The sequence below is a fragment of the Canis lupus genome, chromosome 20, assembly GCF_011100685.1.
Source record: "Canis lupus familiaris isolate Mischka breed German Shepherd chromosome 20, alternate assembly UU_Cfam_GSD_1.0, whole genome shotgun sequence".
Lineage (NCBI taxonomy): Eukaryota > Metazoa > Chordata > Mammalia > Carnivora > Canidae > Canis > Canis lupus.
In genome coordinates this window covers 42,139,337-42,153,716 of record NC_049241.1, presented here as the reverse complement: position 1 = coordinate 42,153,716, position 14,380 = coordinate 42,139,337, and the positions used below count along the sequence as shown (strand labels likewise).

Below are 14,380 nucleotides of genomic sequence, written 5' to 3'. Positions count from 1 at the left end.
CTAGAGGTTCCTGTTGATCACATGTGTTTTTAAAAAGAGAACACCAAAGTGTAATAAAGGATAACATGAAGGGGGAAAGAATGGGAGCAACGTGGACAAACAGGAGGTTGTTGCAAAGTCCTAGCAAGAAATGACAGGAGCCTAAATTTAAAACGGCAAAGAGGAGACAACGTGACCTATTTAACATGAAGGACAAAAGAAATCTCAGGCGCTCCAAGAAATACCACCTTTCAAGGGACAGGCATAATAAGAACCATCAGTGAGAGTCACAGGGAAATTCAAATGATTCAAAAGAGGGTGTGGTCTCAGACTAAAAGAAGGAAAGACAAGGAAATGACAGGCATTTATGTATTCCCACATTTACTCATCTAGAAACACACATATATGTGTATATATGTAAATATATTCCTATGTATATGCATGTATTTATAAATATGTGTATTTTTAACGTGTATATATTTATATACATATAAGTATATAAATATGGATATGTTTACAGTCTGCTGACAGCTCCAACAAGCAATGCCCCAGTAGCAAGGACTTCATCTAAAGCCCAGATCTTGGTTTCTAAACATCATTTCCCATTACAAGAGAACCAGAGCTTCTTAGACAAATGGCCAATTCCAGGGCTGGGTAAAGGGAAAGTACAAGAGAAACCTGAAATAGCATATTGTACCAGGTTAAAAAAGTAATGGCGACATGTTAAAATCACACAGAAGGGGAATTGAAAAGGTCTCACACTGGCCAAACAAGGGACAATTTATGCAAATAAATGAAATTAATGGGTCATAATTTAGTGTATAAACCAAGAATCCATGAGGCTCTGCAGCATAATTTAGTATTGGGGCAAGCGTGGTTGTCACATCTACAAGATGGGTTTCCCTGAAGCTGCCAGTTCTTTTAGAATTCATCAAATTGAGGCTGCTCCAGCCAGAGCTGTAGTCTGAAGAGGAATGGGAAAAGTTTGTGAAGTAATTAGTAATATTTTGCCTTCAAGGTGAAGGATGGCCCGGGGGTAAAAAGGCCACCAGGGTGGTGGATATGAAGAACAGTAAAGGATCAGTGTTTCTTAACTTGAATAAGAAGGCTGAATACACAATCACAATGGCTGGCCCAGACTTGCTGGCTTTAAAGACCAGCAGAATGAATACTCAGTGGGCCTTCTTTCAAGACAAATTGAAAATCACTTGCAACATGAGTCTGGCTATGAAGTTACAAAGTCTTCAGCTTCAGCCAGGCAAAGCTAGGCTATGAAGAATATCTTTTGTCTACCTTTGAAAATTAAGATGAGGTATGTAGATATGTACCCATATATTTGATTGTCAGAACTTAGAAACTACACATTGGCAAACAATATAAAATTTGTTTTTAATTTTTTTTTCTAAGTAGGCTCCACTCCTAACATGGGGCCTGAGTTCACCACCCTGAGATTAAGAGTTGCATGCTCCACCAACTGAGTCAGCCAGGTGCCCGGAGATTTGTTTTTAAACAGCTGTGACCAATTCTGTTCTTCCTAAACTCTAGGTGAAAAGAGCCTGCTGGCATACCACTTGCTTTGTTGAACTGCATACAAGACTGCATTACAATGCTAATATGGTAATTACGGTTTGGGGTAAAATTGAGTTTCAGAATAAAACTAGGAAAAGCAAAATCTAAAAGCTATGTAAACAAAAGCTCTCATTTTGCTTATAAAGTATAAAGATCATTCTGCTGATGATTCAATTTAACTTCTCCTTGAAAGAACTAGGGAAGAAACAGAACACCAGTAGCTGGTCAGTAATTAGTACAGTGCACTTAATATTCATCTACTTTCCGCTAATAGTCTTAAAAATTCTGTACTGGGATGTTTAAAAAAAAAAAAGTTTTAAATTTTGCATTTCATGCCATCAAATGGTATTTTCTTCCCAAATCAAAATAAATCTCACTGCAGTTTGGGGAAAAATATCTACAGCTGAATGGAGGCCTATTTTTAAAATAAAAATAGTTTCTAAATGAGTTTCCTTATTGAAAAATAAGTGTATTTTTGTTGTTAAAAATAAATGAACAGGGGCGCCTGAGTGGCTCAGTCAGTTGAGCGTCCAACTCCTGATCTCAACTCAGGTCTTGATGTCAGGGTTGTGGGTTTGAGCCCCCATGCTGGGCTCCACGCTGTGCACGGAGCCTACTAAAAAAACATTAACTGAACAAATGAAGTTTGCTCTCAGATGCAGTTTACAAATTATAATTTCATATTTAAATGTGTAAAGCTCTCAGTCCTTTGTTATAATTTTCTTCCTTCGTATAAGTTTAATTATCCACATTTATCTCCCCTTTTTAAAAAATATTTTATTTATTTGAGAGAGAGTAGTGAAAGATAAAGCACAAACAGGGGGAGGAGCAAAGGGAGAGGGAGAAACAGGCTCCCCAGTGAGCAGAGAGCCTGAAGTGGGACTCAATCCCAGGACCCTGGGATCATAACCTGAGCTGAAGGCAGACGCCCAACCAACCCAGCCAAGCAGGTACCCCCCTTCCGAGTTTTTCTAATGCTAATATAATACCTAATAACTCAGTAAAATACAGGGTAAAATAATGTTTTTGGAAGAATGTCTAATAGAAAAGTAAAATAGAAAAAAAAAAACACAAAAAAACACAAAAAACTAAGAACCATGAACCTCAAGAATCCAAGAGTCTAAAGTGATATTAATCAATGAATACAGAACTACATGAGAAAGCAGGGAAAGCTCTTGCTTACAAGAAGGTCAACCAAAACACACAAGTAAAAGGAATGATGGATTAGAAAATCACCACTTGGCAACCATAGTCGTTAGTGATTCAGGCAAATTTGCCAGATGTTAAAACGAATAAATAAATTGATAAAAAACAGAGTATTTTCATATGTCCAAAGGTGCTCCTCTATGATTTTTATTTTAAAGACTTCATTCATTCATGAGACACAGAGAGAGAGAGAGAGGCAGAGGGAGAAGCAGGCTCCCTGTGGGGAACCTGATGCAGGACTCGATCCCAGGACCCCAGGATCACCACTTGAGGCAAAGGCAAATATATGTACATGTCCCTGCCAACCCAACCACTGAGCCACCCAGGAACCCCTATGACACTTTTTAATTGTAAGGAGACAACAGTAACTTTACAGCAGAAAAACCTGGCAGATACCTCCATAACCAAGTGATCAAACTTGGTGATACCAATAACAGGACAAATCACCATCAAATAAAGGACACTAATAATCTTGACAAAATGTATAACCTGAATCCAAAAGAAAACTTCAGACAAGCCCAAACTGAGGAAAATTTTAATAACTTCAAAAATATTTTAAAAACTGGAAGTTTATAAAAGGCAAAGAAAGACTGAGGAATTATTCCAGATTAAAGGATACTAATGAGATACAACTCAATGTAACACTTAGCTCAGATTCTACACCAGACTTTTTTTTTCCTATAGAGGACATTATGTGTATAACTGGCAAAATCTGAATGAGATCTGCTGCTCAGATAATCAACAGTATTAGGTCATTGTACCTTGCTGGGTTTGATAAATATACTGCAGTCATACAGAAGAATGTCCTTGTTTTTACCAAATATATACTAAAATATCTTAGGGGCAATAGGCATCATATCTGTAACTTACTCCTTCAAAGTTAAAAAAAAATTAAGAGAAAATGACTAAGCAAATTTGGTAAAATGTTAACTTTGGGGCATCTGGGTGAAGGGATAAGAGGAACTTTGAGCTTTTTTCTGTGTTTGTCACTAGAATGTATCACATGCAGAATGCACAAAATAGTATTCTTGCAGTTTTCCTATAAGTCTGGAATTACCTCAGAAGTAAGAGTTAACATAACAGTATTAAGAAGAAAAACTTAACATATTTTTATTATGGTTACATATAAGACTAGATTATACCAATTTATTTATATTCAAAAAATCCTTAAGTTTCCAACTAACCTGATCATGGTCCTGAGGGGAAAAAACAACATTCCTCCTTAAAGGTCTTTTCTACCCCAGCAGTTCTATCATGGATATCCTCTCCCACTTCTCAGTCTTACATCCAAATTATTTAAAGTAGCTTTTCCAAGACACCTGAGTGGCTCAGTGGTTGAGCATCTGCCTTTGGCGCAGGTCATGATCCCAGGATCCTGGGGGGAGCCTACTTTTCCTTCTGCCTATGTCTCTCATGAATTTTTTTTTTTTTTTAAACTTCATGAGCTATTGAAACATGATCATTATGTCCTTAGGGAAACAAATTAAGAGCACATCTAAAAGAATAAAGTGTCAAAAAGACTTCACTCAAAATCAGACTGTTTGAAGCAGCCAGCATCTGAACTTTACCATTTAGATCAATTACTGGCAAACTTTTTCTGTGAAGGACAAGACAGTAAATATCTTAAGGCTTTGCTGGCCATTCAGACTCTGAAGCAACTACTCAACTCTACCCTTGCAGTGCAGAAGCAGCCAGACATTCTGTAAACGAATGAATATGGTTCTGTTCCCAAAAAACTTTACAAAAACAAGCAATGGGGCAGATGTGGTCCCTATTTAGATGAAAGGAGTTATCTGATAATAACAAAAGGGACTACCAGTAAGTTGTAGATGAGGTTTATCTTTTACCAAGTCTGATACTTATTAAAAAAAAAAAATTTCAACACAGCAGTATTTGAGACCAATTTTAGGGGCAATTCTGAATTTTAAAGAAAAGGATAATATTGATCCTTATGGATACAGAATCATCTCAATGAAGGATTTGGAAATTTATCACAGAAATCCAGGGCACATAATTTCATTTTGAAATGTTGCATAGCATATTCCACATACAGTATTGGTTACAGACCAAAACTCATGTAGTGACTCAAAACTTCAGTTGGGTAACTGTGTTTTCTTTAAACTTTCTATAAAGACTTTAACACTTAACTGTCCAGGCAAATAATATGTTTGTCGAATTAAAGAAAACGTCTTGAGATAAACATGGAAAAGATAAGAATAAGAATACCATTAAAGAATAGTCCTAAAAAAAAAAAAAATAGTCCTACTTATCACATGTACAGAATGTTGCCCCTAAATCACCTAATCCAAGTATAACTGTATCTACCCAGATTTCTCTGCAGAGAAATCTCCAGAGAGATGCACATCCTATAATCTAAGTATTTAAAAGAGAGGCTCTGGAATCACTAGCCATCACAGTCTACTGGGTATTGAACTGAAACGAAAACTGCCAAATTCACGGGAACCTTACCTCTTCTCATGATCCAAATGAAGACTTTTCCAGTCAAATTATAATTAATCACCACTTACAACCAGCTGTTTTGCCCTGTGAAGTCTAGGGTAGATTTTCAGCATGAGGGGTGATGTACAATAATTCCTTTTGCAAACAGAAATATATGTACATGTCCCTGCCGAAAATGTAGCCTGGCAAATTTGCATGTGAAAATGAATACACACTTATGTGTAGCAATGTGTCAGGAGATGTTTCCTGTTGAGGTCTACTTTAGGAGTCAAAATGTGTAAGCCCTGTGAAGCCAAGGCAGCAGTCCTGTGTATAGAGGTATAGAAAAAGTAGCTCACTTAATCCTTTCTCGCCAGGAGTCGGGATTTTCCCAGAACGACATCCATTGTCGGCAATGGACGCACCAAAATAACGCCGGCGCCAGTGAGTTAACCACCTCTGTCCTCTTTTCACCTATTATATTTTTCATGCATCATCCAACTTCCCAACCATCTTCCTGTTTCTTCACAGAATGCACGCTAGGTTCTTGTTTTTCTTCAGCACGAAGTTGAAAATGGAGTTGAGAAAAGGAGACACATGGTCAGCTGGTGATGTTAACAAGCTCCTTGCTGCCCTGAGAAGCTAGATGGAAATGGTTCAAGTTACAAGGGGGATCATCATCAGATCTGGGAGGACAAAGAGTAATTCATGAAGCTTCATTCCCTTCCCTCCCACCCTCTCTCATTTACTGATGATCCCTATGGTCTGCCTTCACAGTAAAATCAAGATTAAGGATCTGAAGCAACCTCTTTCAATTCTTCACTTCATCCAGTATGTAGAAAGGCCAGGTGGAACACATGTCCAACAATGTTAAAGTGGCCCCAGAAGGTCAGGGAAGCTTGAAGTGGCTAACATAACCACCATCTTAGATCAATGTTTTTTTAGTATGATCTCAGAATTAACATCAGAAACTAAAACAATGCTTGGCAACAGGTGCTTAATAAAGGTTGGATGAGTAAGACATTTTCTTTTCTGCTAACGTCTACTTGAACACATAGGTGGAAGTCAGACAGAAGTAGTTAACTCTTTCAATGCCGGGATAGTAGGAGTATACAATAATCACATCAAGTCCACATGTTCACCTAAAACATGTTCATATTATGGGTTCTGATTTCAGTGTTCTGGTTAGATGCTAGCTAAAATATTTTATTTAAGGACAACCACAATCAGAGTTTTGGAATTAGAACCATGACAAATGTTAATTAGAATGACAGATGAATTAAGAGCCCCAGCACCAATGTGTAACAAAACATCAGAATTCAGTCAAGTTACATTTCTCAGTAATGCAATTCTAGATGGGTAATGATTCCAGAGCAAACTAAAGTTTGAAGAAGGAAAATCTTATTTAATGGCTTCCTTGATGCTAAGAATTAGGATAAATCCAAAGTATGGAGGTTAAGAAGGATATATTTTAAATATGAATAAAATTTTAAACCTCAAGTCAAGAGGATCATCAAACTACATAGTACTATGCAACTGCTTTGATCTTTCAGATAGGAGGAGGGAGGACAACAAGCAGGGGAAGAAATAATTTTGTAGGACTCAAAAATATCTCAACTGTGAGCATAATTGATCAGTTTAGCTAATTAAGAATATCTCAGAGAGTAATTTAAACCACTACCATTACAATAAAAAAAACTATAGAGAAATAAAGTATTTACTTTTTCCAGATTTTAAGAGACAGGTTTTTAAGAAATCATAACTATGTCTCATTTTTAAAATGTCAACCAGAGACGTAGCAGGCAAAAGTGAACTACTAGATCTGCCCCCCCCCCCTCTTGCTCTATAAAACAACGTGTGTAAGGCTCTATGTCCACTCGTGTACATGTCTCCATTCCCATCTTCCTTAAGAAGCCAGTTGTGGTACAGGCTCTACTAGCAGTCTCCAAACACAAGAGGGACTTCTTCCAGACTCCTGAGCCCTTACAAAGCAGGCCTTAAATGAAGGTTCACCCAAGTGATCGTCCCCAGCATCTCTTTCAGTTAACTGGAATTCTGGTTCCTGTAGTTCCCATGTTGTATCATAACCGGATTTACTATGAATCCTTTCTTTTATTAAAGTTTATAAAAAGGAAGGATTTCATAAGGTTTAATAAGGTTGAGTTCATGATAAACTGTAAGTGGTGAAAGAATAGTATGAGTAGGAGCTCAAATAGGTCAACGAGAGCTGAAACCACACACTACTTAAAGAAGGGTCTCAACAGCAAATTACAAATACCAAAAGTAAGTACAGTGAACAACCAACCAACTACTCATTTTGCTCAGTGTGAGGCCAGTTCCATAGGGGTCAAATCACAGGATCTAATGAGTGTGCTTTGTAGTCATAATTGGGGACAAGGAGGATTCAGATGTCCATCTTGCTGCAAATAAACCTGTACTGCTGGTTTATCTGGCTCCTTCACTTCTGGCAGAAGAGAGGAACAGAAAAATAGAAGCTAGGAAGTAACCTGTTCCCACAGAGTCCTCAAGACCTGAATCCCAGATCCAGAATACTTAGAATCGAAATGTATTACCTCTTTCCTAGGCTCATCCTGTTATTCACTCCTGTGTTTATCTAAGACCCAGCCTGGGTTTTCTGCAAAGCACACCCTGCACATATTGCTACATTAACAAGAGATTATGCATGTATTAAGCATAAGGGTTCCATATCTCTCTATTTTTCCTCTAGATAACATCTTTTATCCAAAGAAATAGGCATTTAAAGGCAAGCCTATTTCAAAAACAGTAATGGAACTGAATATCAACTAGCTCCATATAAAGTTGTTTTACTAGAATAGAAATTTATGTGCAATCATTTTTGATGAGAAGTTGCTAAATTAAACCAAATCCTTGGTTTTCCGATTAATTTTTAATTTTAATTTCTAGTTAATCTAATACAAATTTCCAATTAATTTCAAGATTCTTTTTCTTACATAGAATCTTACAAAAACTTTTTAAATGTATGGGCACCTGGGTCCTCTGCCTTTGGCTCAGGTCATGATCCCAGGGTCCTGGGATCGAGTCCTGCATTGGGCTCCCTTCAGGAAGCCTGCTTCTCCCTCTGCCTGTGTCTCTGACTCTTTCTCTGTGTCTCTCATGATTAAATAAATAAAATCTTAAAAAAAAAAAAAAAAAAGAATTTTCAAATGTAGAATCATACGTTATTCAAAGGATTTGTTTTTGTTTTTAATGTAAAGAGCACTTGAATAACTAAATTCACTGCCGTGATATGCTTTTCTAAATGAAGAAAAGGGGACATCTGTGTATTAGTTTGGCTGCTATATCTCTTACCAAAGTTTAAAAGATGTTTGAGACATTTATAATCAGCTGTCAGTAAGAGAGATGGTATTCCATTTTTCAAATACATGTATAGTTAGGAAAGTAGGTAATTCAACTTAAGATTCGTTGAACTCTAGACCTGAGTAATTCAGGTTAAAACAAAAATGTTTTCTTACCTTTAGGTCTTTCCAACTATCCAGGAGCTTGGTGGCCAAATCACTTATATCTACTGTTTTATCTGGCTGTTCCTGGCTCCTCTCACTCTCCACATCAGATACACCCTCCTCTTCATCTTGGGATGGGGTTTCCTCAGCAATGGTTTCTTCCAGTTTCGTGCCATTGCCCTCTTTGGGCTCTATTTCAGTGTCAGCCTCTGGTTCAGTTGTGGGTAGCTTACTGGCTTCCACAGTGATTTCACTCTCAACTTTAGATTCAGGTAGCTGTTGTGTGAGTAGCTGTTGTGACTGTAACTCTTCCTCTTCCTCTATAGGGACGTTTTCTAACTGGTCAAGGTCCTCCTTGCCATCTTTGCCTTCCAGCTCACTGGTAGCATCAGAGATTGCACTGTCCATGCTATTTTCACTTATAATTTTAAGTCTGCGAAACATGAGCTTCTTGGGGGTGTCTGTGTCAGCTTCTGTGCTCAGCTTGGTGGAAGGATCAGGTGTGTTGAGTGGTGTGTGAGCACGTGACGTATTCTCACTTGAATACCCATCTCCTTCACTCAACTGAGGAATGGCAGTTTTGGTCTGAGACCAGCGTTGAATAATTGGAAGTACTTTGCTTTCTTCCAACATATTTTTAGTAGGAATGGGTAAGTGTTCCAAAGTCTTTATAATCTGATTAAACAAAATAAAAAAAAATAATCACATCACTTTACAGAGTTGACTTTTCAAGTCTCTGGTTGGGACTCAGATCATTCCTGTAAGAGCAGTGGGTTTTCTTAAAAGTCTTAAGACCTAAGTCCCTATAACTACAGAAGGATTTAAATGTCATAGTATTATTTTCCTCTAGAAAGGAAGGAAAACTTTTTAAAGACTGACCAGCAAAAATAAGATGTGGAGAAAGTAACTGCTCACAAGATCAAATAGGACCAATTAATAACCTCTACTGGTAGTTCTCAAACCTGTGTAATTTTTAAAATATATATAGTAGTGGGCCTCATCCTGGCTATGTTTTTCTAAAAAGTTTTCTAAGTGACTGCGATATAAGCTTGGGAACTATGCAACAACCTATATTTAAATGATGTTTTACCCACAAAAAATGCAGATAGTACTTACCTCTTTTAGCCTCTGAGAAACAGCTAACAAAAAAGACTTTTCTTCAGAGATAACCACCCCTCCACTCTGAAATCCAAGAATTTCTTCCAAAGTACTCCCTAATGCAGTTCTACAGAAACTCCAAGGTAGGTTGTTCCCTTCTATTTCCTAGATGAGATGCTGCTAAATTCATAAATCATTTAATAAAGCCAAGAAGACCCTTACAAAAAAGGGAGGGAGAAATCCCAGGTCTTCCTCAACTTCTACTTATTGACAAATCTCCTGCGAGAAGAATGGAGGCAAGACAACCACTTATTTGCTCATTCCCATTTTTATTTTTATTTTTAGAAGTGATTAAATGCCTTTGGTATATCAGAAACTATGATCAAAAAGAAGTACATTTAAACTAGGTTTAAAAATAATTTCATGAGAAGGTATAAATATCACAACTCCACTAACAACACTGCCAATGAACATTTAATTTAGATCTTTAAAACACTTACTGACTCCTCAAAAACATTCTTACTCTTGCCATTCCAGAATTTGGCTCTTCACTAATTTTTTAGAGTCCCAGAATATAAGTTTCCTATCTGTTTAAAACTATGGCTTTAGCAACAAACTGGATCTTTCACTTAACTATGATAGGATATTTTGCTCTTAAATTCCCAACTATGCAGTATCAACTATAGGGACACAAAAGGAAAAACCATGGGGCAAACTTGCTACTAGCAAGGTGTATGTAAAAAGTTATAGTTACAGGAAGGATACCAAGATGATAATATTTATTTAATAGTGGTAAACATAGTGCTAAATTCATTATTACTGATACTATCACTCAACCTAAGCAATCTATATAGCAGTTTTAGGAAATAAGCAAGTTGAATATGAACTGACTAACCTCTTCCTGAAGCTTCTGGTTACTTTCCCGGCCATCACCTAGTTCTGCCATCCAGATCCATAACAATGAGAGCCCATGACGTTCCAGAAAAGACTTCAGGCAAGATTGTGAATGTGTATTCTTCCATGCAGGAAGGGAAGCAGGATGCAGGATATCGGGGTGGGGGTCGGGTGGGCAATACCAGACAGAGCATTAAAAAGGGTCAACAAAGGGGAATAAAAAGTTTGTTTATATTCACAAAACACTTAGAAACTATTGTGATTAATGCAACTAAAAGATACAAATAATAAATGCTTTATTTTTTTTTTTAATAAATGCTTTAAAGTAAAAGATTATAATCTTTTTTGATACCTAAGTTGCATTCAGTCAATTTGGTCTTTATGTAAACAGATTTTACAGAATAACATATAAATATCAATGTGTCATTTACAATGAAATTCAATTCTGAAAAAAAAATAAATAAAAAAAAAAAAAAAAAAGAAATTCAATTCTGAAGGACTAAGAACCAAATTACATTCAGCATTCTTACTGAAAAAGCTAAAACTGTAACAATTAGTCTAAATCATTTTCATTTCTCTCTTCCTTTCAGATGCTTGTTCAAAAGGCGTTTTTCTCTTCATTTTCTTTTAAATCATTCATTTTTATTGTTCAACTTCTTGTGGCATACTTAATAAACTGGAGTAAATGAAATTGCTCTTAAAATTCCTTGCTTCAAAAGAAAAAAAAAAAATTCCTTGCTTCAAGACCATGTGGTAAAAATAGCCTTGGGATACTAATAATCAAAGGAGGAGGACTGTATCAAATGTCATGAATTATTACACAGAAAAATCCCACAGTGTTCTTTGACTAGAAATACAAACAAGATCTACTAACAGATTAAATAATGCTGAACTCTTAAGATATTTTTAAGAGTACAAACTTTCAAAGTCATATAGAATTCACAAACCATTTTAAAAATAAGAGTAACTCTCCTCAGAAGTAACCTTCTGTCATCATCATTCTAGATTGTACTTTCAATGCCCCACCTCAAATTCAGAAATCAAAAATAAATTAACATCAAAGAGCTCACCTGTATAAGTTCAAGACACGTAAGTTTCTGTTCCAAAGTTTCAATTCTAACCATTAGCCGGGATAAGCTGAGCACCTGGTTTTTATCAGAGAGACCCTCACCATTCTCCATCAGAGCTTCTAGCTCCCCATCTACCTGCCATAGCAAAGAAATACATCTGGTTAAAAAACCACAAACACGCCACTAATCTAAGAATTAAACCACCTAAAAAGATGTTCAACCTTGCCAGTAATAAGGAAAACAGAGTTAGACCCAAAGTAAGAAACCATGTCACATTTACTAGATTAATCTAGGGAAAAATGAAGTCTGATAATATCAAGTCCAGGCAAAGATGTGGATCAAAAGGAACTTTATATACTGTTAATGAACGTAATAAGTGGTATGATCAATTTGAAAAGCATTTCATTCACTCATCAAATATTTACCAAGTATTTATTATATGTCAGTTATAATCTCAGGTGCGAAAGTCATTGCAATGAACCAAAATAAACAAAAATCTGCCTTTATAGGAGACAACAAATTAGTATTACATGAGAAGTATGCCAGGAAAAAAAAAAAAAAAAAAACCACTGGCTTCAAAAATAAAATATTTGTATCCCGTATGCCTACCATTGCACACCTAAGAATAAACCCCAGAGAAACTTCTACACATGTGTACTCACAGAATTATAACAATGTTCATTATTGAATGACCATTATAATAGCAAAAAAACACTAATAACATCTGTAACCAGGTTGTATAAACTAGCATTTGCATACAATGGATTATTATACCACAGTGAAAGGAATCAAGAAGCAGCCAAATGCAACAACATTCATCAACTTATATTATTACAAGAAAAAAATTCCAGAAGATTACATACTGTATGACTCTGTTTTTATAAAACTCAAAAACAAAATTTTCATAGGTGCAGGTCTGAAAACTCAATTTTAAAAAGGCAATGGATGTAAAACAAAATTCAGAACAGTGGTATCCTCTGGGGCTAAGCAGGGCGCTGGAAGTAGAGAAGTGCTCACAAGTGGTTCTTTTATAATTATTCCTTATAACTTTTACATATATACTCTGGATGTTTCAAATATCACATTTAAATAATGGGGAAACAACAACAAAAAAATCTACCAGTGGTTGTTTTCCAGCTATGTTATAAAAGATATAAAGATGTCTTACAGAACTTACTATTGGGGATGCCTTAAGAACTTACTATTCGGGAGATAAAAATAATTCATATGAAAACAAACAATGAAGCATTAACATTAACTGTAAATGCTTAAAAACTAAGAAGGAAGGGAGTTAGAATAAGTCACCAGAAGTGAATTCACAGAAACAGAGTTAATAATAGGTAAGATACTGGAGGGAGAGGGTAAAGGGAAAATCTTAAACACAGGGAAATGGAAAATTCTGACAGTGCCTCGCTTGGCCTGGCTGGAGTGGATAAGGTATGGTAAGGAAGTGAGAAAAACCTCATCAAAAGAAAGGCTGGTGTTAGATCAGAAGATCTTGGAGGTGATATGTATAAGAATCTAGATTTGATGTGATTGAGCAAGAGAGCGCTATTACTGAATCGAAAATGGGGAATAATCTGATCAAAATGGAATTTGAGAGTGGCATTAGTGTGGCAATAACAGAATAAAATATACACAAGATAGCAACCAAAAGAGAAGAGATAAAGACAGCATTAAACCAACATGGCCTGAAATGATGTAAGTCTAAAATGCGCTGATAATAAATTAGAGGAAAGGAAATCTGAAAGAATCTTTTTTTTAAAGACGTTTATTCATTTATTCATAAGAGATAAAGAGAGAGAGGCAGAGACACAGGCAGAGGGAGAAGCAGGCTTCATGCAGGGAGCCCGATGTGGGACTCACGCCCTGAGCCAAAGGAAGACCAAAGGGAGACGCTCAACCACTGAGCCACCCAGGCATCCCAGAAAGACAAGAATCTTAAGGAAATTTTCTGTTACTTAACTTTTTATCATCTCAAGATAATTTTAGGCAAGGCACTGAACATTTCTATTTTATATTAAACCACAAAACTCACCTAACAGTAAAGAACAAAAATATGAAAACATGAAATGCTACTTGCAAGAAGCTGAAGAAATGTAAACTCATTTTTTCCCTTCTAAAATGTACATTTAAGGTTCATTTCTTTTTAATTTCCAGTATCATTTCTTATGTTTTATATAGATTAAGAACATATACAGAAAAACCAATTTAGATATTAACCCAACATAATTTCCTCGAAGATGTTGTTTCCCTGCATATCCTAAATGTGTAACTTCCTGTCTCAAATACTAGAGGATTAGAATAGGAAAGACCAAGGGCTTTAAAATTCCACCTTCCCCCCAAATGTACCAGCCAGAACCTCACTTTGGACTGTTTCAAAATACAAATACTACTGGGTTAGGAGATGAGGTTTTCTGGGGTACCTGCGTGGCTCAGTTAGGCCTCTACAGATTCTTGATTTCAGCTCAGGTCATGATCTCAGGTCACGAGACTGACCCTGCATGGCGCTCTACACTCAGCACAGTCTGCTTTGTCCCTCTCCATCCCCCTCTGTCCATCCCCTTCCAATCAATCAATCAATCAATCTTTAAAAAAAGAGAGAGATAAAAAAAAGGAGAGAGAGAGAGAGAGGGAGGGAGA

The 14,380-nt window shown here is 36.4% G+C and overlaps 1 protein-coding gene and 1 pseudogene across 8 annotated transcripts in view; one reads left to right on the top strand and one right to left on the bottom strand.

Annotated features, from left to right (window-relative positions):
* SETD2 (SET domain containing 2, histone lysine methyltransferase) overlaps window positions 1–14,380 on the bottom strand; it is a 125,187-nt gene that overhangs the window by 53,406 nt on the left and 57,401 nt on the right. For 5 of the 8 annotated variants that reach the window (XR_005374956.1, XR_005374957.1, XM_038566632.1 and 2 more), the window contains exons 10-12: window positions 11,738–11,872; window positions 10,669–10,788; window positions 8,688–9,350 (exon numbers count right to left, since the gene is read on the bottom strand). Coding sequence is in view for 3 of the 8 variants with exons in the window: in XM_038566632.1 (XP_038422560.1) it covers window positions 8,688–9,350; window positions 10,669–10,788; window positions 11,738–11,872 (918 nt within the window). In the remaining 5 variants the exon portion in view is untranslated. Of the gene's footprint in view, window positions 1–5,552; window positions 5,836–8,687; window positions 9,351–10,668; window positions 10,789–11,737; window positions 11,873–14,380 lie in introns of all 8 variants that reach the window. The other 3 variants (XR_005374958.1, XR_005374959.1, XR_005374960.1) reach the window with 3 other exon arrangements.
* Window positions 873–1,254, top strand: LOC119864698 (annotated as a pseudogene).